Source organism: Poecile atricapillus, chromosome Z (genome assembly GCF_030490865.1).
Source record: "Poecile atricapillus isolate bPoeAtr1 chromosome Z, bPoeAtr1.hap1, whole genome shotgun sequence".
Taxonomy (NCBI): Eukaryota; Metazoa; Chordata; class Aves; order Passeriformes; family Paridae; genus Poecile; species Poecile atricapillus.
Window position 1 is genome coordinate 123,476,585 of NC_081289.1, and position 26,652 is coordinate 123,503,236.

The 26,652-nt window shown below is 41.6% G+C and overlaps 2 protein-coding genes across 3 annotated transcripts in view; one reads left to right on the top strand and one right to left on the bottom strand.

The window, feature by feature from the left end:
• Positions 1-5,564, top strand: part of THBS4 (thrombospondin 4) — a 42,392-nt gene extending 36,828 nt beyond the window's left edge. Inside the window, exons 21-22 of the mRNA XM_058864878.1 lie at positions 1,832-1,971; positions 5,337-5,564. Of these exons, the coding sequence (XP_058720861.1) occupies positions 1,832-1,971; positions 5,337-5,398 (202 nt within the window). The 3' untranslated portion in view covers positions 5,399-5,564. The remainder of the gene's footprint in view (positions 1-1,831; positions 1,972-5,336) is intronic.
• Positions 5,565-9,767: 4,203 nt separating this feature from the next.
• The window catches only part of SERINC5 (serine incorporator 5), a 41,261-nt gene continuing 24,376 nt past the window's right edge, over positions 9,768-26,652 (bottom strand). For both annotated transcript variants that reach the window (XM_058864879.1, XM_058864880.1), the window contains 7 exons: positions 26,075-26,286; positions 25,205-25,300; positions 22,313-22,439; positions 20,653-20,719; positions 17,489-17,528; positions 16,658-16,805; positions 9,768-16,361 (listed from right to left, as the gene is read on the bottom strand). In XM_058864879.1, coding sequence (XP_058720862.1) covers positions 16,214-16,361; positions 16,658-16,805; positions 17,489-17,528; positions 20,653-20,719; positions 22,313-22,439; positions 25,205-25,300; positions 26,075-26,286 — 838 coding nt within the window. In that variant the 3' untranslated portion in view covers positions 9,768-16,213. The remainder of the gene's footprint in view (positions 16,362-16,657; positions 16,806-17,488; positions 17,529-20,652; positions 20,720-22,312; positions 22,440-25,204; positions 25,301-26,074; positions 26,287-26,652) is intronic.

Consider the following 26,652-nt stretch of genomic DNA (forward strand, 5'->3'; position numbering starts at 1 on the left):
TGTTGGAATTGGGATAGTTTATTTATGTATTCTGGAATAAAAGAATAAAAGTTGTCCACTTACAAGTTGTGAATGTAACTAACAAATAATTATCTTTATGTGATAGATTCAAGATTACTCAGCATATAGCAGAAAGTTTGTCAAAGCTTAGTAATGAATGTTATATATCCTTCTTTTGGGTTTTTTTTGGGGAAAAAAAGTTAATAATGTAAAAAAAATCACCATTCAGGATGAAACATTTTATTCTGCAACATCCAGCAATCAGCAGGAATTATGCTTGTAGATCAAGGCTCATGTTAAAATGCAAAAAACTAACTGCCCTGGCACGATCAAATCAGGTCTTTCAACCTTATAATAGAACAGAAATATGGGTAAGTCACCTTTTCTTCAAGAAAACCATCACCCTGCAGTTGACACACAGTAACTTGATGATGTAATTATTCCACTTTTCTAGTGCAGAGCATCATCTTCAGTGGTAATTGGAGTGAGCATGACTCACTTTTATGCTAAAATGGATTAAAGACATTTATATTGTCAATTATTGTGCCCCAGCCACAGGGCAGTAGCAAATAGATCTTGGGTGGCGACTTAACCTTTAGACCAAGAAGTTAGTGAAGCTGTTACATGAGCAAACATCTCCTATGGCTGCAGTCTCCCCAACCAGCCTAAGTAATGATCCCTATAACTGGGAAAGGTAGCACAGTCTGTGTCACAGAATACTTTAAAACTAAAGGCATCCAGGCCTAAAGCCAGCCTCTGTCAGGTGTCTGCCCACTCTTGCTGCAGTCTGGTTAGGGCAGATGCCACAGACCATTGCTTGTCTAGCGAAGTTTTTTGAGGCTTCAAGGAAGCCTAGGAAAAAGTCACTTGAGCCAGCCCCTCCCATGGAAATTTGCAAGACAGGAAGTTCTATTCATTGTACACATACTTTTGAATTGCCTCAGTAAATCAGTAAATAAAGCCAGAAGCATAACAGGATTTGGGTTTTTTCCCTTATTTTATGAAAAAACACGGGAACTTTCATTCCTTTCACCATTCGCTCATTTCTTGTATACAGAAATGTATCAGCAGCATCCTCATCCACAACAGGGCCCTCGAAGGCTCCTGGTCCTCTAGGTCATTTACCCAGTATCCCATAGGCTGAGGACTTGATTTGGGCAGTGCTCCAGCAAACAGCTCAGCTGGCTCCAATGTGGTCCTGCTCAAGCCCTCAATACAGAGCACACACTTAGAAGCTGGTGGGGTCCAGCTTTCACAGGGCTATTTGGGAATTGATCATGGGTTTTCTAACAAGAAGATGCTAGATCAGCAAAACAGTTCCTGGAGATAATTATATGCATATTTTTAAAGAAATCTCACAGACAAGTTTAAGATCCCAATGGTTTGTTTGAAACTTTTCCTATTACAAAAAAAAAAAAAAAAAAAGTTCAGCTTCAGACTTCAAACTTTGCAATATCCATCTAGCCTTCTTCAACTGATCTAGTCTGGTTCTCCTATTACTCCTATCACAGTGATTATCTCCTATCACTGTGGAAAATTCAAGAGCTAAAGCACTCAGCTGGAGTGACAACAGGAAAAAGTAAAACATTCCAAAGCTTTTTTAGGATATATAGAAACCCCTCAAAAACCTCCCTTGTATGGCTCCTGCCAGTATGCAGTATTGCTCCAGTTCCCAGCCTACACAGGAGCTACCTTAATTGCTTTTTCTCCCTGGCTAGATGAGAGGGATAGCATGTCCAAGTAATAGCGTCTCCATGGCTAACAACATTACTTTCAGGAATGTTGCAGCCTTCAAAAAGACCTAATAAAGCTTCTGTTTGTTTTCATTAAGGGCAAGATTTTATGAAGGCTCTGACCTAGTGGCAGACTCTGGTGTAACTATAGACACCACGATGCGTGGAGGACGGCTTGGAGTTTTCTGCTTCTCTCAGGAAAACATTATTTGGTCCAACCTGAAATATCGCTGCAATGGTAATGTTGCTCTTGTGCCATTTTAGCTAACAATTAAGTGACAATGAAGAACCAGTAGTAAGGCTGTTGGATTAAGCCGTTTAGCATTCTGTCCTTTGCCCTTCCTTTACAAGTTATTCACAGCTGTGAAATGCCTCCCCTGACACCAGCAGCACACTGCAGCCCAGCCAGACAAGGAACACCTCACAGCTGCTCCTCCCACAGCAGTCACTGCTACAGAGAACGTGCCATCTGAATGTGCCATCTGAATAGCTGTCATCAGGGAATTAGGAATGTTATATAAAACCAACTGACTGTGAGAGCTGTGCACACACAATAAATACACTGATGCCAACATGTATGTAGACATTGAGCTTTGAATACAAGGTGAAATACACCTGGAGAGTCAGTGAGCTTAGGCATCAGGCATCACTGTCACTTGTGTACTTGCTGGCTGGTCCTGTGGGGGGAGGGGACAAGATCATAAGATGCCTTTCCTCCCATGTGGGAATGCTTCTGATTCTGTGGGAGCATGCTGGCTTACTACTCTTGGGGAAAGAGCCTTTTAGCTTAGCGCTGATCATCCACTATATAAAATAACTCAAACTTTAGTCACTCACACATAAGCTGATCATTTCAGGGTATTTCTGTCGCAGCAGCAGTTCAGGTAACTTGAACTGGGGCTGAAGGTGCTTCCTGTCCTCCTCTCAGCATCCATATCCAGCCTTTGAGAAAAAATGTACAGCCAAGTTGGAATAGTTTCCTTGTCTGCTTTCTGTGGATCTGAGAAGCCCAGTCCAGGACTGTAGGGGACATGGCCACTCTGTGGCATGTTATGCTGATGGACTCTGGTACTTGGACACTTAGTACACTGAGGCTGGCTCCTGGAGGTCACAGTTAAACAGGGAACTGCTAGACAGTAGTGCTTACAAATAAAAATTAATTGGTTAAGTATTTTCAACAGTATTGTGGTTTCCCAGAAAATATGTATCAAAGCTGCCACTAAGTCACACTTACATGGCAGTAAGCAAGCAAGTGGCATTGCTGCAGGAACTACATGAAGTTAATGAAACCCACTCAAAAAGACTCTTTAGTCCCACAGTATCTCTGTTTTCATATCAGAGAAGTTCCTACATTATGCAGAAGAAGCCTGAAAGAAATGTCAAGCCTTTTAAAAGTGTTCAACAAAAAGCAAAGGACTTACCCCTTTTTCTACACGTATGTGTTTAGACACATATCCTTTTTTTGCATTTAGATCTACCTCTCCTGCATCAGGGTGGAAATAATCAGAGTCAACTTGAGGTCATGCAGCTTTGGTGCTGTGGCTCCACTGCTGGCCACAGCTTTAACTCTATGTTATGTCTGTGGCTCTCTAGATAAAATGTTCTGGGATCTGTCAAAGGCAGACTGCAAATAACGCTTCAAACAGAACTGGAGCTGCTCCTATGACATTGATCCATCTCCAGCTCCCTCTTCCAAGTCTCAAGTCTTTATGCCAGTTGCTATTGGTCCTGGGGTTAATGTTTTTTGTCCCTTTTTGTGGCCTGGGAAACCATCATAAGGAAGTTGAATTAGGATACAAGAGAAATTGAGATGCTGATGCTGCAAATGTGTCTGACTTGCAAAGCAAGACAAGCACTTCTCTTGTCTCTCTGGTCGTTGTGGTTTTAAAGCACTAGCTAAAAAATTACTAAAAAAAAATTTACTTATTTCGTGCTGTGAGATACGGATTAGGAGAAGGGCAAAACAGGCTTAAAATTTAAAAGCCATAAAGAAAGTTTATTAACAAAAATACAAGGATAAGAAACCAGAATAAAACCTCTAGAAACCCTTTACCCCTCCCCCCCCCGCCCGCCAACCATTCCCTTGTCCAACTGACAGCATAGACAAAACCTGCTGGTTAAAATAGTCCCAACTATATAGTAGCTTTTCATCAGTCTTTGTAGAGAAAAAGTTCTCTTTCGTCAGTCTGTGGAGAGTTTTTCACAAGAAAACCATTTTCTTATGGCTTTCTATTTCTCTGATGCCAGCCACCCGGAAAACTCTGCCATCAGTTCTTTCCTCCCATTTCCCACTACTCTGAGGTGTGTTTATGGGCCATGATTCAAGGGGTATCATTTTAAGGATGTTATTCAAAGGCAAAAGTTCTCTTCATCTGTCTCTGTGATCATCTCTGGAAACAGATGTTTTCTCTTTGTCTTTTAAGAGCCACAAGTCTTCATCAACTCTAACTTCTTCTTTTCTGTTCCAGCATCTCACAGGATCACAACTCCTTCATCATTTGCTCAGCTCTATCAATGAATTACCTTTGCTTAGATCCACACTTTGAAATACTCCATTCGCCCCAAAATATTCTCATGAATTAAAGGGTTTTTTTCAGAACATTATTGTCCATCTCCATACTTTTAACAAAAGAATATTTCAGCTTATTAGTGCATCTGCTTATTCTCTTCCCATCTGAGGCTCAGTTCATTTCCTTACTGTTTTTCATAGTCTCATCTGGGTAGTGAAAGGGTTAAAATCTTGCCCAGGCCTTGTGGATGGTCCCATGATCTTTGCCAGGGCAGCAGCTGGAGCTGTTTGCCATGGAAGATTTTCGGTGGCTGCTCTGGAGAGTATGGTCACTGTCTCAGCATGCCGCAGGTCAATGTCTTTCTCTCTCCTTACTCGGCAGTCTCTGGTGAAACTCAGGCGCGGCAGAAAATCTGCAGCCGAGCCAGGGACCGGCCTGGCCCGGTAGCCCCGCTGGTACAAGGCTCAGCGAGCCCTCCAGGAAGGGGCTCAGCCCCTCTGGGAAGGGGGTCCTGTCACTTCACAGTCTCCATCCTCCCCGGGAACCACAGAACTCCAGCCAGCCCGGCTCCCGCCGTGGCCTTGTCCGGCCTGGTGGGGGGAGAGGCTGAACCAGAGCCCTGTTACCTCTTCAACAGCCAGAAACTAAAGAGAGAGAAAAATTCCCAGGCTTAGGTTTTAAAGGGTGGTGTTCACAGGTTGATCTCACTTTTCAATGGTCAAAACTATTGTCAATTCTCAGAAGTGGCCAGTTATTGGCCAGGAGAAAAAATTCCCAGCAGCCTTAACTTCTTTAGTTGTTTCCTACTTTTTTTCCTAAATGCCAATCTATCACACTGGTCAGTGTTTATTGATAAAAATCTAAGAGTGCTAGCCACAAAATTTTCAGAGATATGTAATCTGAAGATTGATAGTACTTCTTTGTTGGGTTGGCACTGTAGCACTCACTGCCTTGTTAGCCTCTTCGTGTTTTTCAGTGGTATCCAGCTAAAACTGAAAACACTCCTTGTTAGCTGAAAAGACAGTAGGTGGTGGTAAGTGCGCCTTAATTTTTTCAGAAGAGACTAAACGTCTTCATATTTTCCTGTTTTCAGACACCATCCCAGAGGACTTTCAAGAATTTCAAGCGCAGCAATTTGGTGTTGGGGATATTTAAGAAGTAAAAGCAAACTAACATTGCTATTGCAAACAGTAAAACAATGTATTTTAAATCCTTATATTATTTTTGTTGTCAGAGTGCACACCGCAGCTTTGTTCTCATTGATGTGACTATGTCAGACTTTTTTTTTTTGTATAAAAGTGAAAATAAAAAGGAGACAAAATAGACTTGGGCTTCACTTCTTTTCAAATTTGCCCTAAAATCTAGAGACCAACATGTAAATGGAGTGACAGCTTGCTTAAAAGAAAAGTTTGAATCTATTGCCTTTTTGGATTCAGTATAAACTGGAAGAAAGTGAAATTTTCTCTACCTTGAATGTGTTGTAAACAGCAGGTTGCACCTGGTAATGAAGTGGTTTGGAGCTGTTCGGCTGAGCCAAGTAATACCTTTCCTGTCCTCCTAGGTTGTGTCTCCTTTAGGAAATTTTAAGGCCTTTAGAGACTGTTACCTTTGGCAGACCTCCTCTTAAGCAATGTATTAGATCTCCCACTCTAAAAAATTGTGAGGAACACTATCACATCCTGGAAGAGCAAAAAAGCTGACAGCAGAGCATTGTAGTCACATCTTATGACTTGTATGTGACTAAAACAAACAAACAAAAATACTATCAGATAATAAATGCAGAATCACAGACAAAACAATCCTAACTTTCATATACACAAAGCCAGGCTTTGACCTGTTGCCAGAGACGAGCTCTCTAGGCAGGTACTGCAATATTATGCAAAGAAGTCACCAAACTAAGACCCCAAAACATTGCATTAAGCATTAGTTACCATTAGGAAAGGACTAAAAACAGAAAGCCAAGAGAAACCGTATCAAAATGCACTCTAATTTGAAGTGCAGAAAGTTGTTAATACAGTGTGTATTTTTACTACATTCTCTTTCAAAATGGAGCTAGGAAGTGAGGGAGGACAAGCTTCAAGAACTTCTGAGTAGATAGGATAGTTACTTTAAAAATAACTATATACTTTTAAAATAACTGTAGGATAGTGACTTTAGAAAGGACAGTTAGAAATGGCATTTCTGCGTGGAGGGAGGAGGAAGAAAGAAACACATAGGGAGGGAATACAATGATTTTTAAAATCAGAAGTAACCCTGGGAAAATGAACAGTCCTAGCTTTTTCCCAGCACAAGGACACAGGGGGAATGCTGAGTTAAATTATCAGGTGAAAGCATCAAACAACAAAAAAAACATTTCTTGTTCTCAGTACAATAAAAATACTCTTAAGGATATTACAAGCTATCAGAGGCTTTGACTACTTGCAGAATTTTCCCATGGGCTCCTCCATCACTGCCAAAGTTTCTGGAAGCAGGATGGCCCTAGGAGCTGTCCCACAAGGATCCCAGAGTCCCACGACAAAAATCACGATGCAGAAGCATTCTTTTGGTTCAGTGCTTCATGATGAAAGGTCCTCCAGTTTCAGTCCTCCTGTCCCCTTGGCATCACTAAACCCAACCACTCACCAGATGCCTGAGGACTGAAAGGCCATTTTCTTTGAAGCAACACAGAGGGCATTGTCAAATTATGCTTAATAGATGACAAAAAATGTGTTTTTCTAGCTGAGCATGGGTTGTAACTACAGTATTGTTAATTTATGAAGGAGAACACACACTGTAAAAGAAACTTACATCTTCCTTATCATACATTTGCATTTCACCAGAAGAATCCCCTTCTCCAGGGAGAAATCCTCTCTGAATGGTCTGGGCACAGCCTGAGCAGAAGGCAGTCACTACACTCACCCATACCACCTCTGCAGAACACATGGGGCCTGTAGTGCTCACATTTTGCACAAGTGGTCTCCTCATGGTGGATGCAACAGGCCTGGCCCACCCTGACCTGTCTGCAGCACACACTATAGCCCCATCGTGAAACATCACTGCACTTGACCTGCAAATCCTTGCCAGGCTCCAAAGCTCTGCTCAGTCCTCCTGTCTGCAGTCAGAGCCTCTCCTGCTACAGTGGCTGGGATGGAGCAGCCTGGCCCTTTGCCTTTATCAGCTGGCTTATCACCATGGAGCTTGCCTCTTCCAGGCTCTCTTCCAGTACATGGCCACTGGAAGCTGGAAGGTGAGATACAGGCTCTGGTTCTCGTGCTGTTGCCAAAGGCAACTGTGTGAAACTGTGAGGCTCTAACCTCCCCTGAGAGAAAACCTACTGGTTTCCAGTGCTGACAACCACAGATAAAACAAGTCAGACAGCCAGAACTTCCATTTCAGAAAGAGCTGTTGGTACCTTATGATGGGGTGCTGGAGCTTGCTGTGTCTATTGATACACCAACTGCTGAACAGCCTATAAGCTCAAGAGTGAAGCCAGCTGTAGCAAACATTTGTCCCACAAAGATCCCAGTCTGGGCTTGGGAAACCCTCTGCCTCTCACATTCTCATCAGTGATTGTGCAGTCCTTGTTCAAAAGCATTTTAAAAAGCTTCTCTAGCACCACAACCCCTTTCTGGACTATTGTGCAATGCAGACATAGCTCCATGTGTGGCCTCTGGCAAGTGAAGACACTGCAATCCCGCATCTTTAAAACTGAATATGTATCTCACTCTTGACCCCACCGCCTGCACAGCAGGACTGCACTCAGCTGGAGCAGCAGCTGTAACTACTTCAGAGTTCAGAGTCCTGCACCAGGATCCATCCTCTCAAAAAAGGTTAACTCTTTCCTGTGTGCTGCAAACACCATGGCAAACACACTTCAAGTGCTTCTGTTCCCTGAAGACCATCTGGTTGGAATCACAAGGAGGGAACATCCTGCCAAGATGCTGCAGTGATGGGTGAGGGCAGCGGTGGGCAGACTGGTGGGAGGCTGTGGAGCACAGGCACTTGACTGCTTCAGTCCTTGGGCACAACTCAGAAACCTGTCTCTGCCTTGCTCCTAGGTCCAAACACACACCCTCCCAGCTCCATGCAGAGCTCTCTCACCTACCAGGAGCTGCACAGGGAATCACAGCTACCATTGGAAGCTTGGTAAGCAGTTTCTCAGAACCACACTGTTGTGGGTCTGGTCAGCTCTCTGGCATGGGTGCCAGCAGTGCCAGGAGGCAGCCTGCAGCTGGCACACACTGACACAGGACACAGACAGTGAGAACCACCAGCCACGAAGAAAAAACACCTTCCCTGGTGTGGATCTCTGTTGTAGTTGATAGCTTGAAATGTATCTTTTCCCATCTTTTACTTGTGATCCCCCCCCCAGCTTCTCTTTCCCCTGTTTACCTGGCGTCAAGTTACCATGGTTACTGAAGTTTCTCTCCTCAGCCCCACGGCGAGTGGCCGGAGAGAGTAATGAGAGGACCCTGCTGGCATTTCCAGCTGCTTGAAGTTTCTTTAGCCCAGGAAAGCACGGGGTTGGGAGAAGAGAGACCCTTCTTTCCAACACCGAAGTTTGTAACTTTGTTTTTCCTGACCCAGAATGCCTCTGAGCTATGGAAGCTGAGAGGGCATGCTTACCTTGCCTTCCCTTTCTTCCCCCCCTGTGTTGCCAGGAAACCAAGCCTCCCCTCTCTCCCCCTCTGTCCCTCTGTGGAGAATACTCCTACACCTCTGTGGGCATTTGAAGAAGTTGGTGTCTGTTATTTCTTATCTTGGTGTGTGTAACCTTGATTTGTAGAAAGTTTGTAAGATGTACTAACTGAGAAAAATAATTGGTTCTTTCTCTGATGTTCTCTCCCTTTGAGAAACCGTGTTAAAAGAGACCCCCCAGACCCCAAATCCTTGGTCTTTTGCCCTTTGGATTCCCCTTCACAGAAATAAACTGTGGAATGCAAACCAGAGAGAGAGTCCCCCCTGATTTCTTTACTTGCTCTATAGACTTGAATTCCTGAAGAAAATCAGTGAACCCCACAAACATATGCTGGCTCGAAACTCGAGTGAAGAGAAACCTCATCACTGAGCTAGCCGGGCCACACTCGAGAAGATCAAGTCCGATCTCAGCATATCAAATTCAACAGCTGCCCACCCCACCATTTGGGCAAGTGAGGGGAAAAAAAAAAAAAAAAAGAAAAAAAAAAAATAAACAGAAATCTGCGTCTCAAAACAGCTGCACAATGCTTCAGTGCTACATCAGCCTGGAAGATATTTTGTTTGCACTGCCAGGATACTTTACACATCTTGGGAAGCTGGATTATACAGAAGAGATGCCACAGACAAACCTCTGCAATCTGCCATCGTCCAATATCACACACCAGAGAAATACAAAAACAACATGGACATTGAAGACCTCTAATATTCCATGGAACAGCATTTTTTGTTATCATTGAAATATAGTGGGGAAAAAAGTAAATTGACCAATTTACTGGCTCGGTAACTGCACAGCTCATATATTTAGATTATTTTTTAAGTTTCTTCTAGAATGAACTGACTTTGTAACTTTAATGTATCACAACAATTCATTTCAAATGTAAGAAAAATTTTATTGGTCCATTAAACATTAAATCTATAACAATACATTCGCTCAATATACAAAAGGAAGTGTCCATAAAAACCAGTAACATGCTAAAAAGGCAAAGCTGTTGACTACTTTATAAGATCTTACAATTCTGGAATCTTACCAATCCTTAAAAGTCAAACTGTTACAGTTACTAAAGACCACAACACTTGCAAAAAAGTTAAATAAACTAGCAAACTTCCACTTCACTGGGCTACAGCTTAATAAAATAAAACCACACATTCATACCAAAAAGTTCCCTTGAGATATTAAGAACCTTGAAAAAGACTAATTAAAATCCCCTTACCATTAAGAAAATGTGTTTATATTTTGACTGTTTTGCATCCAGTTTTTGAACATCGCATATATGAGACTGAACATCATGCATCAGTGGTGAACAAAAAGCAGTCACTGAACCCATATGTTCCTAGTAAATCTTTTCTCAGTTTGTATATTACAAGTAGATTGATTTTATCTGGAAGCTAATACTCTGCACTTTAAGTCTGCATGGATGTCCAAAGGACACCTAAGCACCTGGACTTGCATCAGTAAGAGGAAAACTAAAGCTATGGTATGTCCAATGATCCATTATTTCCCCATAGCTTTCCAAAATTCTTGGCTTCGCACTTTCTTCTTGGCTTCACACTGAGGCTTCTTTGGCAAAAAGCATGGCTGCAATGCTGCACCCTGCAGCTCTGGTGAGCAAAAGGTCTGGAAACTTTAGGCTGCTGGAGCGGTTTCAAAGCTGATGAATGTGGCTCTGAACAAGTTTGTGGAAACGCCTGTAGGCTATGCTCTAGGAACTATCAGAGACTGGCAAGCAGTGGGGAAGCCAACATGGCTTACATCTGAAATAAATTCTAACTTTCTAAAAACATTATTGAACAGGTGTGGAAAGAAGAAAATCCAGATTCGATAAAAACCCCTAAACAAGACTTACAGAATCCCCTTGAGCATTAGAAAGCAGTCATCATGCCAGTCTCTCAAAGCTGCTGCTTCAAACTCTGCACAATTTGTCTACATCCCCATCCTGGGGCACTTGAACACTACTATGAGGATGTAAAAAATGCAGACATACCAGTTCCCAAGCTACGTACCCTGTTCTGAGTAAAAAAAAGCTACAGCTTTCTAAGCTTTCTAAGCACTTGACTCCTGGCATTCATTTGTACAGTCATGTGAAACACTGAGTTCTAACTACTGGTTACAAAACTGAAAACACGAGTAAACTGTCGTGGTGTTCATTGTGTGTTTCCCTCCCACAAGAACTCGTAGGCCACTTCAGAAAATAAAGAAGCAGTTTTCACAGAAGACAACTGATCCATGTAATAAACTATGATCTTTGACTCTGCTTCAATGCTGCAGGTTGTCCTGCTATGAAAAGCAAAGGATCAGTAAGACTTGGCAAAGAGGTCTTTGCTAGTTTCTAGCACCAAAAACATCCCATTTGACAGGCAGCAGGTTGTCTGGGAATGAAGGAGGTTTACATTGCCTTTAAAAAACATCCAAGGAGAAAAAGGCAGATAAAATGAGGAGATACAGCCTCCAAGCAAAAGACATTGATTCTAAAGCCCAGAAGGAAAATGAGAGCAAAATTTTAGCTGTGGATAATCTCAGCTCATCCAGCCACAAAGGTAGGGTCTTGTGGTATTTTGCTTCATCAGCTTAGGAGAAAAGCCTAGCAGTTCATAAAATCTTTACAGCACAGTTTAAAAACAGTCAATGGATTACTCTGTTGCTGATCTGCTCAGAGATGCCCAAGATACTGTGGACTGTTAGCCAAAGTTCAAGCAGCACTATCTCAAGTACCCAAATTTTCCTGATGACATCATTCAAAGCCAAAGAACTGTTAAAAACCAGCTTTTTCACAAGTGCAAGGGTTGCTTCATTAATAGCAATGTAGCCCAGAAACGGGTGCAGCAGTAGCTGACAAAGCAATTACACATGCGTAATTTATAATCTCAAAGCACTTATAGACTTGTAAAAAGGTGCTAAAACACAAAATAAATAAATAAATAGACATGCAGTGTTTATGATTCTGTGAGGGGACAAACCCTCTCTCTGGACTATGCACGTATTAGCAACACTAAATTCCGCATTTCAGAGGAAAGCAGCCATGCCCAAACAGGATTTACCACATTAGCTGGGCATGTACAAGATGTTTGAACCTCATGGAAATGCTTGAAGGAGAAAGCTGTGAGTATCACAAACATGCAATACCTTTGATGTGCGATTGCAGTGGAGCTCCTTACTTGGCATCCAGCTGCAAGGGCTGCCTGCACACTTAGAGGAACTATGTGGCAAACAGCAAACAAACACACCCATCTGCTTTCCACACTTCCCTAGTAAAGTTTTATTGTCTCATTTGTTAGTTCAGTTGCTTGGATTCAGACACTTGCCCTCTGAGTCTGTCCCACTTATTTTACCCCAAACAAGAACCAGTCATGACTGTGGCTCTTGGTTGCTTTCATGAGGAAAAGTAAAATTGTTCCAATCTCAGATGACAGTGCAGCAGTGAAGTCCCAAATAATCTTTATGATGGCAAATATGAAAAAGTATAAAAAAGCCAATAAAATCGTTTCACCTTCACAGCAGGACTTCTTCAATACTGTCTGTTCCTCCAAGAGTCAATTAAAGATAGCATTAGTCCATCAAATTTAAATAGAGCAAATTTAGTACAGGACATATTCTCTGGTATTGCTGGCTTTGCAACCTTCCTTACTTCACACAGCCCAAAACCACTAGGAGCCAAAGTGTTGCAATGTTTACATCTGGGAACAAATTCAATGAACAATCATGGTACAAGGCAGGATAGACACCATGCTGTGAACTGCCTCAGCAGACAGTCATCTGCACTTCCAGGTATGGGGAGAGAAAGTTAACTGTTTACACCTTAAATGTAAAATAAATCACTTATTTACAAAAGCATCAGGCTGCTTGTGAGTTTTCCCACTTAATTTTCCACTGCACAGTAAAACCTGAAGCAGTCTTATCCCCAAAGGTTTGTCAAGCACAGATTATTTGGTCTTCCATGTGCACCCCGGGTCTAACTGTGCCTTGTACACCGGTGTAACGTACACGGCAGCATCACCCAGTCACAGGCTCAGTCCAGGTTTTCCAGTTCTAGTGCCACCTGAATTAATAGTTATCACAGCAGTGTAGGTATGAAGGCACTTCTTAGAAGTTTGTTTTTTTTTTTTAAAGCCCATTTGTATGAACTGTTTGGAATCTATGGGCTGGGAATTTGATTCCTTGACCTGAGCCGAGGATTTTGTTATGTAGTTGCACTGGAAGTTCACAGTACAGATTTTACAGCAAACACTAAGGCTGTAACATTTGCCTGGCCAGCAGGAAGACTTGTCTTGGTGAGGAACTAGAGTCTTTGCACACCCAAGTGCTACTAGTTACTGATTCCTTAGAAAGGCCTGGAAGTCCACAGCTGGACCTGGGGCACCATGGACATGTACAGGCCCTCAAAGTTATTTATTTTGTGGGGTTTTCCCCCAAACATTTGCTCAAAGAAGACAATTTTGTGTAAACAGGCACTGCCCTATTCCCACTCAGTGTACACATGCAGATCTAGACACTTAAGGTCGATAGTTGGTAGTTAGGGAAGGATGGAGTAGCAGCTCAGTGAGGTGCGTGCTGTGTAAGAAGAACAGACTTATGCCTCACTGTGGACTTTCTTTTTAGAGCCTTATTTCTCTATATAGAGAAATCTCTATAGGTGCAAAACCTATTTCCCTAAACACAAACTGTAAAAAAAAGAGCACAAGGAGGTGCAGGAAGCCCTAATGCAAATACTACACAAAATAAGTGTTTCTGTAAACAACAACATCCAAGGACCAAGACCGGTATTAAGATCATCGACATTTGTGACAGGGATGCCTGCTATCAGAACCAGACAACAGGAACCTTTCCCTGCCTTATAATGGCATAGTGCATGCCCTCCTCTGTGAAGGATTTCTATCTCCTTTCTCTGATTGTTCTGTTACAAAAAAATGGCTAATTTAGGGAAAAATCAAACAAACAAACAAAAATTCAACAAAGAAACAAAAAAACCCAACTTGGTTTCTCATTTCACATATGGCACTAGAAGGCCAATCTTGCATGCCTGTTAGGATCAGGCAAGGCATGAGCCTGGACTATTTCATTTGCAGCACACAGCCACAGCATTGGATCAAAACTGTCAGAATTGCTGCTGTGAGTTAGGCAGGGCATCTGTTAATGATTGCACAGCCCACAGGCTCTTATCTTAGAGACTGGACAGATAAATGCTTCTGGATTGAAAAAGCATTAATAAAGGCCTTTTTCGGCTGCAGAAGTATCTGTGTAGCAAGACTCTAAATGCAGGCAGGAATGTTCTGACCGTCCCCATGCTAGCAGAGCTCTTGTCACGATCAGAACCTCCCAGCAGAAGCAAAGGAAAAGAGAAAAACCTGCCTCCCTGTCCAGAACTATTTGTTGCTTTTCTAATTCAGTGTCAAAACCCAGCTTCAACTGCTATTTTTAACTCTTGGTGCAAACAAGAACACCAAGGTGGTCGCTGCTGGACAGACTCCTCCTTTCTTCACATCTCAGGACATGTATTTTGATGCCCTAATCACTGGGAAAGGTGGCATAAGTAGGACTGCAGATGTGAAGATTTTGTTTCAGGGTAAGAGTGAACAGGGTGGAGAAGATCACTTCCCTAGAAAGCTCCAAACAGGACAGAAGCCCTGGGATACCGTAACAACAAGGCAACTAAAAATTATAATGAAAACAAGACCAGAATCAAGATCCAATATATTAAGATTATTCACCAGGTGGGCATTAACCATTAATTACTACAACAAAAAAACTAAGGCATGCAAATCTTTTGCCATGCAAATGGCCTCCATGTTGTGCTTTTCTTTGATTTGCAGAAAGCAGTGGATGAAGATTTAAGGCTCAATCATATTTTTTTAAAAAAGAGCTGCTAAATTGGTTGATATTTTACACTATACATGTATCTGAATATACATGTCAAGAGAGAGAAGATAAAAACGACCAGAACTAGCTCAAATCATAAATTCATCCCACCAGAATGTAAATAACTGTGGGGGTTATTTTTTCAACCTTTTTCAGCATTTAGGGCATTTGAGCTGTTGTTTTACCACCAAATAATCTGCTTAAATTAATAAAAAAGAGAAGTTTAATATCATCAAGTAATTTGTACTAAGGCAGCTGCTTGTTATATTTGTGTCTTCTGGTTTTGCTTTTCTGACTGCTTACTCCAGTGCTTGGAATAGGAATTCTACAAAAGAATTTCTGTCTCAGTGAATATATTGGTTGGCTAAGTCCCACCACAACAGCAAAACTAATATCAACAAAGGAGTATAAAAATATAGCAGTTAGAAAAAATACTTTCCAATCAACACACAAGCAGAAAAAAATATGACACACTATAGTCCTTTTCTGCATCTAAATGCATCAATGCATCTAAAATATTATAAAACTAGTCATGGAAACCCAACTGAAGACCTGGGAGACTTTTAAAGACAAGCTGAAACAGCAGGGCAGAAAAGCAAATGAGCACCCCATTTTTGAATGTACCTTATCTTACATCCCCATGCAGTACACTCAATTTTTGAGTGACCTGGCAAAGAAAAATTGTCAAACTGAATTTTGTCTAGTTTGTGTGCAGAATTCCCCTTCAGTTATTAACTGGGCTAAATCTGAATTGCATAAAATATCCAGGTGCCTTTAAAGTAATAATAGAATAAATACTTCACTATCATTGGTAAATTCCTTTCTCAATCTAGGTATAAAATAACTTAATATATTTAATACTTTGATAAACAATTTTTAGTAGATGCTTTGGCAGCCAAATTTTATATATTCTCTTATTTCTACAGAAGTATTTAGATATGTTTCTGGAAAAAAAAAAAAATCTGGATACTACTTACAAGAATTATATGCTGTACAAAACAGCAGTCCAAATCATCACTGCAAACTGTAAAAGAAACAGTTAATAAAAGAGTATAAAAAAAGAATGAAAGCATATTTGCTGAGAGATACCAAACATTCATGGGAAGTAAGAAGGTATCTGCACCATGAGTTTTTCTTTTGTTGTCAATGAAGCCAGAGAAGGATTGTCAGTTATTTGAAGAGTTTTTCACTTATTCCAGTTTATGCAACAACTGTGTTTTCTACACACCACACGTAAGCATTGTAAAGTTTCAAAACAGATTCGTTCCCTTAGGCAATGCTTGTTCATAATAAAAAATGGCAAAAAAAGTCTTCAATCGTGTTTAGTCTGACTAAAAAGGTAGTAACTGGTACATTATGATAATTGGGTAATAGGAGTTTCCTCATTACAAATAAAAAAGAAAAAAAAAAAAGAGAAAAACTTAAAATGACCTTTTGACTGCTCACACTGAGAACTCTCTGTTTGGGCAACAGAGTGGAGCAATAAGAGTCCCTAAGTACAGACAGACACAAACCCAACAGGAGACCATCTTAATCCAGAAGATAGACCAGGTTCCAGTGAAGAATTTTTCAATCTGAGCACTTTCATAACTGTTAAGAAAAAAAAAAAAAAAAAAGGGAATGACACAAAAGACTTTAACTATGCTAACCCACAGAGGAATCAAAGAAGAGCAGCCCTTTATAGAGGAATCAAAGGAGAGCAGCCCTTTATAGAGGAAGATCTTGCTCAAGAATGCCCAAGAAAGACTTGAAATGTCTCTTTAAACTTCTACCATAAGGATAGGAAACACCCAAATAGCAGAACTCCCCATTCACATCCTCCCCCTGAACACAGAGAAATGTTAATTTCTCAGCATTAAATAAATACATTAAAGAAATACACTTACTGGAACCAATGAGTTACTGTCATCATAACATAAAGAGAAGCCAGGAAGAAAACAAAGTGGAAGTAGGCATAACTGTACACTGTGCCCTTCTTCTCATCATAAACCACAGTCTGGCCTCCTCTTTTTTCTACATGATCTTCAGCATCAGCTGTAAGAGACAGGAAACAAAACTTTTGCAAGTGTAGTGAGAACTGAAAACAGCAGCTGGCTTCACAGAGACCACAGCAAAACATTTTTGGTGTGATTTGGGAAAGCATGATTGACATAGAGTAACACTTGAACATTTCCTTGTCCTCAGGGCATGGGCCTAAATTCCAAGTCAAAACCTGGACTAACAGTGAAATCCTGCCTTGTAGCAGCTTCTTGGTTTACTGAGTAGATTTTGAGCCTTGAGAGCATTTAAATTGCTCTACCTCTGCAATATTTTTCTGGCAAGTCTAAGCTGATAATCCTGATTGTACCAGGTCTGCAAACAGGACACCCCCCTCCTATCTAACTCTTGAACTGCAGTCCCTGCAGAGCTGCTGAGCCAAAAGCCCAGCAACCATTTCACCCACAGGCATGCACAAACCAGATTACTCTTTGTATGTTGCAGGAATGAAATGTACTTTAAAGAATTATTAACTAGCCTAGTATTTTTGAAATGGTGTTGTGATATCTCTTGCTTCCCTCTATAGCCTAACTTAGAGCACTTCATCTGCTTCAATTTGTGTTCAGTACTCTACTGAACAAGGGTACCAGCAGCTCTCCATGCACAGCTGCGGCCTTACTCTCTCAGCCTTGGTCCAAAAGCCACAAATAAGGTAAACTGTGCAGTGAAAATGTAATTACCATCTCCATCGGGTACACAGCAAAAGCAGCAACGAGCTACCTGTGGAACAGACAACAGGAAGGGGGTAAGAACCTGTGCTACAGCAAAGCAGAACAGCTGGGGAAGGAAGGTCTGATGTCTAAACTACAGCCACTCATTTAGAAAAGGCTGGTTTGTATTTCCAACCAGCACAAAACTCAAAATACGATTTGCCCAGTAGCTCAGAACAGCAGTTTCCAAGCTTTGGAAAAACCTGCTCAGTACATTTGAAGAAATGAGCCAGTCTCTAAAAATTACCCATTTTACATAACTCTTGGTCCAACACAATGCAAATAATTATGACAAAATGGTCGAAAAGCTATAATAAAGGACAAATTGTCCTATATTTAGGGGATTTATCTATTTAGATGGGCATACAAGTGCTTTTTAGGACATTTCTGTACTAAGATCAAAGTATAAGAAACTTCTAAAGCTCCTGTGCATGGGTTGAAAATCACAATTGTACCAGTGTAAGTCTGAAATGTACTCCTCTTTGCAAGATTTTGCTGAAATGGAGCCAGAATGAACACAATAAGAATTATGAGTACAAGAAGAAACCTGGTTTTACCATTTTATTTAAATGAAGATTTCCTTTTTTTTTTTAACCTGATGGAGAAAGCAAAGTTGAAATTGACACTTTCTGTGTTGAATGGTAGTGTAAATGAAAAAAAGGTGTTGACCATCCAATAAACAAATGTGTTTTTCTGCCCCAGACTCCAGCACAAGTTAGCACTTTCTGTAGTGCACCACAAATATTATTTGTACTGATAATATCCTTCTCTGGGATTTCTCTTGCTTGTGGTCTGATTAAGACAGTGAATTCTGTCAGGAAAATTCACTTCCTCTATTACAACAATCAGTCTTTATAGTAAGACAGTGTATTAACTTTGTTTACTTGTATTAGTTCACAGAGTACTCTTACAATGTAACAGGGTGCTGGAATTTTATGGGAGACTTTGGTTTTGTTCACCCTTAAGTAAAACAAATTAAAGGACAGCACAGTCCTGGAAATAAGGACATTGCTTCTTGGAAACTTAGAGCTGTCCACAAAGGATAAAACATGGCCCTGGACAGCCAAGGTAAGGCCAGCATCCTGGAGCCTCAAAAACACCTTTGAAACCATACCAGCATCATAGATAAATAGCTGTCTCAAGACTGCTGAAGTCTTTTTAAGACTTTAAAGGATCCTCATTAAAGGATGCCTGGATCAACAGACAAGCAGCAGCAATATAGTTGCTTTGCGAAGTTTTATTATGATTAGCAATCATGATGTGGAAGCCAGTGATTAGTCAAATCATGCTGCACCTGAATGCCTGAAAGGTAGAAGACCCTTGTGTAAAACCACATTTGGAGTGCCCCAGTTTGGCTGGGATACCACAGACACATGAATATTTATGCTTTGCACTTCTAAACATTATGTTTCAGCTTGCCCCCTCTCACAGGGCTGGTTGCATGTTTTCCCAGACAGTAGGTCTTTAAAATAAAATGTCCAGCAGAAACATCAAGTGGTAGGTTTACCTGCATATTCCTGATTGCCTGTACTCACTGGGTACATAAATTCAGGAAAAGCCAAAAAGCTCGTTCTTTTTCAAAAGACTGTCTAAAGACTTTACATAAACCCCTGATTCTCTACCTCTTTCTACTCTTGTTGTACCAAGCCTCACCTGCAGTGCCAGCCTGAGTTATGCTGGGGCTGCATTCACATTCTGAAGCAAGCACTGGGCTCCCTTCAACGTTTTAACCACTTGTAATTATGTCCTGGCACAGACAGGGTGATGAAATTAGCAACACTGGCACACTTACCCCTAACTCCTACCCCTCAGCTGCCTCCAACAGAGTCAACAGACCCTCTTTGGGCTGGGAGACAAAGGCCCTTTGCCACAGGGAAGGCAATCAGAGTGCAATTAATTGCTCTTCACCATTCTTTTCTTTATATTAACATTTAGTGGCTCTTGTACACTCTTTAAAACCCAACAGTCCAGAACTAATCCAGTGGGTAAGTACTCTGGCTGACAAGATGGATCTTCCTGGTGAGGGGCCAAATCCATGCTGTGCCATAGGTCCCAGCCTTCCCACTGCTGCTCCACAGGGCAGAGACCCACACCTCTGGCAGAGGCCTCCTACAGTGCACAGCTGGCAGAAGAGGTGCAGGAACACAAAAGGCAGCTGTTTCCTCTCCAGTGCTCCCTGTCCTGTCCCTCAGCACAGGGTGGGAAGGCATAGGCCCTGTCAGGACCTGCCTAAGACAGGCCATGCCAGGTCTCAGTGCCCCATGCCCAGCTGGCAGCGAGGGCTGGGCTGGCACTGGCACCCTGTCCAGCCACAGCATCCTGCCACAGGGAAGCACCCTGGCATTCCCACACTGGAACGTGGTGTGCTTCCCCACACCCAGCTGCTGCAAACACCAAAGGTCTCAGCAGATACATCCACATTTTTGAACTCTCACACTCTGATCAACGACTTGTGAAACAGAAAATAAAACTGAAGATACAAGTAACACCAATACAGAGAGAGCTGGGGATGGAGACACACGCATTTGGAGAGCATCACTAGCAAGCCTTAGCAAGGGGAAACTGTTACTTAGCAAAAGCCCACTAATTTTCCAGAGTGTTCCAGGTGTTCCCAGGACAAAGAAGCCAAAGAAACAGGCAGGTGGAACAAAGAAACTTGCACAGCTGAAACAGGGACAAGAAATATGTTCAGCAATTAAATTATAGGCAAAAAGATAGGAACTACTTATGTATGGAAAAAAAAATAAGATATAAGAATCTTAGGATCTTAGTTGCTATGAGAACAAAGGCAACCCAGACTGAGAATGTTCAAGAATGCTTCCACTTTTTCTTCTGGTAGCTTTCCAGCACGCTTTTCCCTTAAATGAGAGGACATGAGCTCATGTGGAACGTAAGATTTACAGGAAGCCTGCAGAATGCTGAATAAACTTCAAGAGCAGAAAATTGTTTTGTACATAAAGGCACCTCCATGGGACCACCAAGACCTACAGAAGGGCCCATGTGGACAAATGTTCTGGTGAGTCCATTCCCAGAGGCACACAGCATATATGCTACTAAGAATAGCAAAAAAAACAGCAATAAAAGCATGGGAAAAAGTCTGCACAAAAATCCTGTGTGAAGAAGCAAGAACTCACTTCAGTTTCAGCTGTTGCATATATTCCTCTCAGTGCCTCTGAGCTTGCACGTGTTGTTGAGGTCAAACTAGGAGGAAAAGAAGACAGTGTCAAACCCCTGGGCGTAACTATAGCCCCAACAGGGTCACTCTTCAACATCACAAAATATAAAAAGCCTCAGCTAAGCATTTTCCTGGATGCTATCATCAAGCACTAAGTATGTGAGAAGTTTGTCCTGCACTAGGTATAAACCAGCCTGGCAGATGGCTACTGGCCAGCTCAGACTGAATCATGAGCTTAAAAGTAGGTCACTGCCGAAAGGTGATGAATTCACCACCATCTGACAGCAGCAAAATCTAAGTGCTCCAATTTGCAAGCCAGAAGAGATCTCCCCTGCTGTACACAACCAGTGCTTTTATATTCAGTTCACAGCCATCACTTTGGCTCAGCATTTCTGTAAAGGCTTTGCCAGCAAACTCACAGGTCTCTGGCAGCAGTCAATTTTCAAAAATAAATTACCAGCAACTGTTGTCAGTGTACCAGTTCCTAGAAATTACCTTCTTGCATGACTATAGTTATCTGGGGGGGAATCCTTTTTACTTTCTTCTGACAGGAAACATGTCTTGCCCAGTCCTGCCCTTTTAGGATGTGAAATGCAAACTTTCCATTACCCACAGGAAGGCTTTAATGTATACACTCAGCCTTGGCAAGCAATGCTTCAAAACACTCCCTGTGAAGGGATCCTTACCTCCCCAGCTCCTGGTACAGTTCAGTGGCAGGCTATATGAATATTGCCTGTGTGCCGGAACACCTCCCTGGGGCACTAAAGTGCCCTTCTAATGTAAACTAAATCCATGATATCTGTATTTATATATTTTATATCAGAACAAAATGGAACACATATACACATTTGATAATCAGAAGAATAAGTCTCTTGTTTTCACTTCACAAAAATATGAAGGGGTTTCTGTAATGTGAATTTTGAAGTGGACTGATTCAGAAGCAGAACCTGCCCAAACACTGTAGCAGACAGGCAGTACTGTCCCCTGGCAAGGTGCACAAACAAAATAAATGACACACCACCTTTCAATCACTGGCAACTCCCTGTTCCCGAGCATAACTTAATTTACTGAAGTGAACTGCAATAATGCAAGATGAGCATCATCAAAGGTGAACATCATGGGCACAAGAAGGGTTTTTTTTAGAGCAGATCAATGGCAAATCCTGACGGCAATATTGCGCTCATCATTTGTTCAAAGGAAGCTCTAAACCCTCCCAAACAGTTTGTTTTAAAGACCTTCAAGGACAGTCACAATATCTGCCAGGAGGCTACAAAAATTTCAGATAGATTTTTCAGGTGAATGTAACTGTATAGAGTTTTAGTGTTTAAAGCTGAGATTATTTGCAATTATGGACTGGTGGAATGTTTTCCCTCTGCCTCTAGATCTAAATTGCCCTATTTGATTTTAATGAGATACATTTGCTTCAAAAGTTGTATTATCTTGTTGAACATTTTTACCTAAAAACGTCTAAAATTCTGAAGCTGAGAACAACACAAACCTTCCAGCTCAGCTTTATTCCACACCTCTCTGTGACTTTGCATGAGGCCTGCTATAAGCCTTCACTCTTTGGACCACAAAACTGCATTCACAGAAAGATAACTGCAAACTCCCAGACTTACCAAGAATATAAAATGCAGCCAAACAGAATCGTAGTACCCAGGCCAGTAACCAGGTTTTCATCTCTGTGCAGGCCTTGACTGAATTCAGGTACACAGATTGTGATATTCCTGTTGTTTTCATCCAGGACTTCACAAAACAGAACAAACAAAAAGAACAGTTTGCAGACCTCATTGCATTGCATTTTAAAGTAATCTTTAAGGCTTTCATTGAATTTTTATTATCTTATAGTAGGTAGTTAAATTCCAGTTGTTCCTGTATATCTTTCAGAAAGATCACAGAGAAAAAATGGGTAAATCTGACCTGGCAGACTCTGTGTTTCAGAAAAAATGAAAATTCAACTTAGGGTACTAAAATTTTCTGCTTGACCACAAAAGGCAAACAAGGAATAAAAACCCTGCTTTGTGAAGTAAGAAATACAAAGTTGGAAGTCTGCCAACACTTCACCCAAGGCTACAAAACCATGTAAGACCATGACAGCACAGACCTCAGACCAGAAATTTTGTTGAAAGCAAGGGTGCCTCAAGGACAACTATGAAATCCATACACAGTAAAAAACCATGGTTGGTAGTTCTCTGTTCTCAGACTGTCTAACAGAAGACCATGGAAAAAAAGATTCAGCAGTTATAGACAAGTTTTTATCTTGGCATGTAAGCAAATCCTACTTCTAGGTCCCTGAAATGAAACCAATTCAGTCCTTGATGTACCAAGGTGCATCTGGCTTCTTATTATCTCTCTGAAGTCAAGGCAAGGCATAGAGTGGACTGCAGCATCACCCCAAAGCAAGAGATGGCTGCTGCACCTTAATACCACATCAACAGCTTTTTGAGTCAATGCTGTCCAAGGCATTTCCATCCCTATTGAGGCAGAACAACTGTTTGTAAGGGCAGAGGGAAAAATGCAGCAAAGATTACATCCAGGTTAAAAATAAACTCAAAGTCAGTCCCCTGACACAGTAGGCGAGGACTTTGTATGACCCTGCACAAGCAGCTTTATCAGCATGCAGCAGGGACAGCACCAAGGGGAGAGTAAACAAAAGGATGACCGGACTTGACAGAACACGATGGCCAGAGATGTGCAGATTCCCCCACCTGTGTCCATTACCAACATGTCTGCAGCCAGGCAGGTCCACTGTTTGGCAGATGTTTTAGCTAACTCTGGTACCAAAAAGCTAAGGCAGGCTGAAATTAGCACAGATCCAAGAAACATCACTTTTTGTTTGCCCATTCCTTCTAGACATATGCAACTCTTTTCGGGTATTTCAGGTATTTCAGGCCTTATATGCAAGACGTCCAATTTGGAAATCCCTCCTTGACAAATGAGCCAACGTTAAGTAAGTCCATGGCAAACCTGAGTTACAGGGCCTGGGACACCACAGTAAGAGCCAGCACCTCACACATTCTCTAGCACATGCCACTGTGAGAGCTGACAAGCAAATGCGGAGTCCTTAGTACACAGAGAGGAGAGGAAGGAGCTCCTCTGAGTGCAGATGACAACTGTGAAAATTCTCAGGCATGAGAAGACAAGGAGGTCTAAGAGTGTGCTTGATGCATACTCTAACAAATGCAATAACACACCTACAATATATACAGGAAGAATTAGAACATTCACTTAACAGCTGAAAACTTTGTGACAAGCACGAAGCAACACCAGGCAAATGATTTAATTCCATACATCACTTTCTTCCCCTTCTTTTTCTTTTTACACTGTGGCAAGACTTTTGAGTAACTCAGATGCCTTCTAAATTCAACTCTATATTAATTCAAAACACAGCTGAAGTTCCGTAAGTAAATTTTGCACCTAAATACTGTCTGGTTTACTTCCTAATTCTTGTGTGTATGTCTGTACCTACACAAGTATGACAGACTTTTTCCCCCATCTCTCCCCTTTCTTCTTGAGAGGTGTCAGCATAAACTTTTCCTTCCTGTCATTGAACTTATTTTCCTCTAGTTATTGTTGTTTCAGCTATTGAACACTAGAAGCTGGGCAATAACAAAGAAAGGGTGTTTTAGTACTAATTCAAACCAGAAAAATCTTCCCTAAGTGAAAAGAATGCTTCCAATGCAAACACACTAATCTGACATTTATTTGGGTAAAGGAAAGTTTGAATTGTACAGTAAAGTCTTGCTCTGGTTTTGTGGTGTAAAGAATTTAAAACTAGCGAATTCCATACTCCTGAATTGCAATACCAATGGCTGAAAGGTAAGTGGAGTTCAAGCACTCTGCTGAAGAACAGCATCACCTCAGCTACAACATAACTCTGAGACGTAACTCCAAGTCCCTTCTTGGAATATTTCTTCTCCAAAAAAAATACAAGTGGTACTCAAGTTTTTGCATCTTTAGGAATCCAGGCCTACCTAGAAGACTAATTCTAGGAGAAAAAAGTGTCATATTAGTATCCACTTTGATGGCCAGCACCTACCAACTGGACCTTGTAAACTTTTGGATGGAGCTGATCACCCAGCTTCTTCTAGAGGAATCCAAGAGCCATTTTTTCCAATCCTTTCCTAACATGTGACCTAACACATTATGTGTTTTGTCGTATTTTATGACATTTATATGTCCTATTTTATAAGAACGGGTACTTGTCATAGAAGGAATAGACCACAAGACCTTGGGAAATTTGTTCTTAGGAAACAGGAAATGGTGCAACAGATGCAAATCACCCAAGGTAAGTTAAGGGCCCCTAGACCAAAGCACCTAACACACATGGAGAGTGCCAATTGCAGAGTCTCTTGGCTGCACAGATTTCTTTGTACCATTTGCAATTTTTTGTGTGAAGACCAAACCCAGCGCTTCTATATCCCTGAGTCTGTTAATCCAGGTTTGCTAAATTCTTGTTTTTAATACACAGCATGTTTAGAAGAATTTACATAAAACATTAGATAACTTACTTGTTTCTGGTGGTTTGCTGGATAGTGCTGAGAAAGTGAGGTACATGACATAGCAGCTAATAACTCCTGACTGCAGCAAGCCAGAATGGGGCTGGCCTTTACAAGAAAGAAATAAATTAGTTATTTTTGTAGACACTTTAGCAAACTGAAAAAGAAATTTATATCCTTTAAAGAACAGCACACCAGTATCTTTTATTTTTTATTTAAGACAGTTAATAAGTGTTTGAGGTGTTTAGATACAGCTCCACTGTCCAATAAAGAGAAAAAAGTCTATCCTTTAGCTCTGTGGGCTGTTTTAGAAGAGCATTAGAGATTCCCATATAAGTAAATAATCACCCCTGTTCTTTTGCCAAACGCAGCAGCTTTTCAAAAGCTATTGACAAGCTGCCACAATGATTTTATTGTGTGTATTGTAAAATCTCTGTTGGAGTCACTCTACTATTTTCAAGCCCAGTGTATGCAAGTATACGAACAGCACACAAAGTATAAAATACTGCTAGCAACTTCACCAGGCCCAAACTTTACAAATGATAAATCCCAAAAAGTCAAAAGTAAATGCTGAAACAGTAGTGAATTTGAGGGCTACCACTGCCAGGCTTAGGTAAATTTCACAACAGAGTGCCAGCCACCAGCAGGCGGGCCTTCTATACACTATGCGCCTAATGGCACACCCAAAATATCCCACACCTCTGTAGTTTTAGCAGTCAAGCTGACAATGAGCAACAGCACTTCACAATGTAGATGAAGAGTCAAAAGCAGCACCATTTCTGAACTATCATTAGACTTTCTGCCCAGACTTGGCTTATGCCTCCAGGCACACAATTGTGGCAGCACCAAAAATCCCGGAGGAGAAAAGGTCAGTGGACTCACGATTCTGGACACAGGGTGATATGGCCACCAGGGACACAAAGAGGCACAGGCCACCATTCACTCCGATCAGGACCTTGTTGTACATGCAGCCCTCTGAGCGCGTGTAGAAAAGAGCCATGAGGACCAGTGCTGCCACAGCAATGGAGTACAGGATGAGAGTCACCAAGGCAAGCAAACCATTCCACATCTGCTTGTGGTTTGCACCTGCAGTCCTGGGGGGAGAGAGAGAGAGACAAGCATCTTATCTTTGTCTTCCCATGCCCAGAACATATGATTACAACAGCTGAAGAGCTCATATCCTCAAACACAAAAGACAGTGTTTACTTTCCCAAAGCATGCATCACTACACCAGCACAGACTGCTGCAAGGTTCCTACCCATGAAACAGAGGGAAACATACCTTAGCATCAGTGTTTATCTTCTGTACTATCACAATCAGGTCCTTCTGTAATTATAGTGCAGTGTTGACTCCCAAAACTCCCAGGAGTTCTCTGGGATCAACCCATCAGTGTATCTCAGCTCAATACTTCAGGAGTGTCCTGGGGTGACTTTATTATACTGGTATCTCCATTCGCCTGG